Consider the following 1,693-nt stretch of genomic DNA (forward strand, 5'->3'; position numbering starts at 1 on the left):
CTTCGCTCGCTCCCACCATGGATTACTGTAGCCCTTTGCAGGGCTACGCCGGCTACGGGGAGGTCACCGAGGGAAGTTGCACGCCCCCGAGGTTGCTCCTAGGTCAGGCCAATGACGACGACGATGATGACATTCCCAGCCAGCTCTTCTCTGACGAAGAAATGGAAAAACTGGAGCGACTGGTCTGGCCCACCCTGGCCGGGTCCCCAAGAGGTCACGCAGACTCCTGTCTATCTCCCATGCAGGTAAGGGTCGTCCTCTCGTGTCACTCCACAAGGGAGTCAGGGTCTCAAGGGCATTCGCTGATGTTAGCTCCTCGTTTGGCACGAGTGACAATGTAAATGTTGATTATAGTATTGCTCAGAGTGTGAACTAGGATGCGTGCCTGCCTTTTTTTCTCAAGCAGTCGCGTGACGTATTTTCTCTGTTCCGCAGGAACCGTATTATGCTGCCGGAGGACCCTGCTCCTCTACACCCGGGAGTCAGACCAAGGGCACCAAGCCCCGCACGAAGAAAAAGAGAAATTCAGTTTCCCATGGTTGGACTGCACGAGCCCCGACGTCCGACTGGGGACAGGCCGCCGCCACCACCCCTCTCGAGGACCCACTCCACTTGCCCCAGAGGGTACCCTACACAACAACCCCGTCCCCCTTCCACTCCCCCTGCTCCCTGAGCTCGCACGACTCCTTTGATTCCTGCCAGGACTACGAACTACCCACCATCGGCGACGGGATGGGCCCGGCAGTGGCAGGGGACCTCCAGAGTCCCCGTCGGAGGAAGCCCAAGACCGACCTCAAGAAAATGACCGCGGAGGAGAGGAAACTCCACGTCCGCCAAATCAACCTATCACCCTCGAGGAGATCGCGAGAAAAGAAGAAGGCCAGCATGGTTGCCCTCGAAGACACAATCCAGCGTTTGGAGATCGACAATTGCAGACTCCAAAGGAAATCCCAGGAACTAGAGGACACGCACGCGATATGGAAGACCATTGGAGATATAATGAGTCCCTGGCTTCCACGAAGCCCCACCGCCCTCCCCGTGGGTGATGACCTTCAGGCACCACTTTTCCCACCCACTCCGGGTCGTAACCCATTCTGAGAATAAGAAATGAGAAGCAACCGATCCTCTATCCTTTATGTATTATCTCTTCATTCTTGTCCGTTTGTTTTAATTGTTTATTTTCTATTTTGTCAATTGAACAAACGCCAAAGGAGTTTCAACTAATTTAATTCAGCTTCTTGAGTAAACTTATTTTTCTACAGTGGCCTATGATTACCCTTACAATTTGTATGTTGAGGATGGACTATCAATGTATGTGTACACACAAGAAATATGTGAATGAGCACAAAAACTATAATAGCGACTTTTACAGCTATTCTTAATCCCCTAAGCAAGGGTACCTTGGACATTTTAATGTAAATGAAGTTTTGATTCCAAAATGATTGCAGGCATATTCTAGTTCCTACTTACTGGAATGTAGCCTTCTATAACAAAATATGGGGAACTTATATATATATATATATATATATATATATATATATATATATATATATATATATATATACATATATGTATGCATGTATATATACATAATATGTATACATATATATATGCATATATACATACACACACACACACACACACACACACACACACACACACACACACACACACACACACACACACACACACA

The 1,693-nt window shown here is 48.0% G+C and overlaps 1 protein-coding gene across 1 annotated transcript in view; it reads left to right on the forward strand.

The window, feature by feature from the left end:
* Positions 1–1,229, forward strand: part of LOC143032124 (uncharacterized) — a 1,405-nt gene extending 176 nt beyond the window's left edge. Inside the window, exons 1-2 of the mRNA XM_076196583.1 lie at positions 1–245; positions 436–1,229. The exon at positions 1–245 is cut by the window's left edge and continues 176 nt beyond it. Of these exons, the coding sequence (XP_076052698.1) occupies positions 18–245; positions 436–1,098 (891 nt within the window). The 5' untranslated portion in view covers positions 1–17 and the 3' untranslated portion in view covers positions 1,099–1,229. The remainder of the gene's footprint in view (positions 246–435) is intronic.
* Positions 1,230–1,693: the final 464 nt, after the last annotated feature.

Source organism: Oratosquilla oratoria, chromosome 13 (assembly GCF_046742065.1).
Source record: "Oratosquilla oratoria isolate Oo_2021 chromosome 13, ASM4674206v1, whole genome shotgun sequence".
NCBI classification, from domain to species: Eukaryota; Metazoa; Arthropoda; class Malacostraca; order Stomatopoda; family Squillidae; genus Oratosquilla; species Oratosquilla oratoria.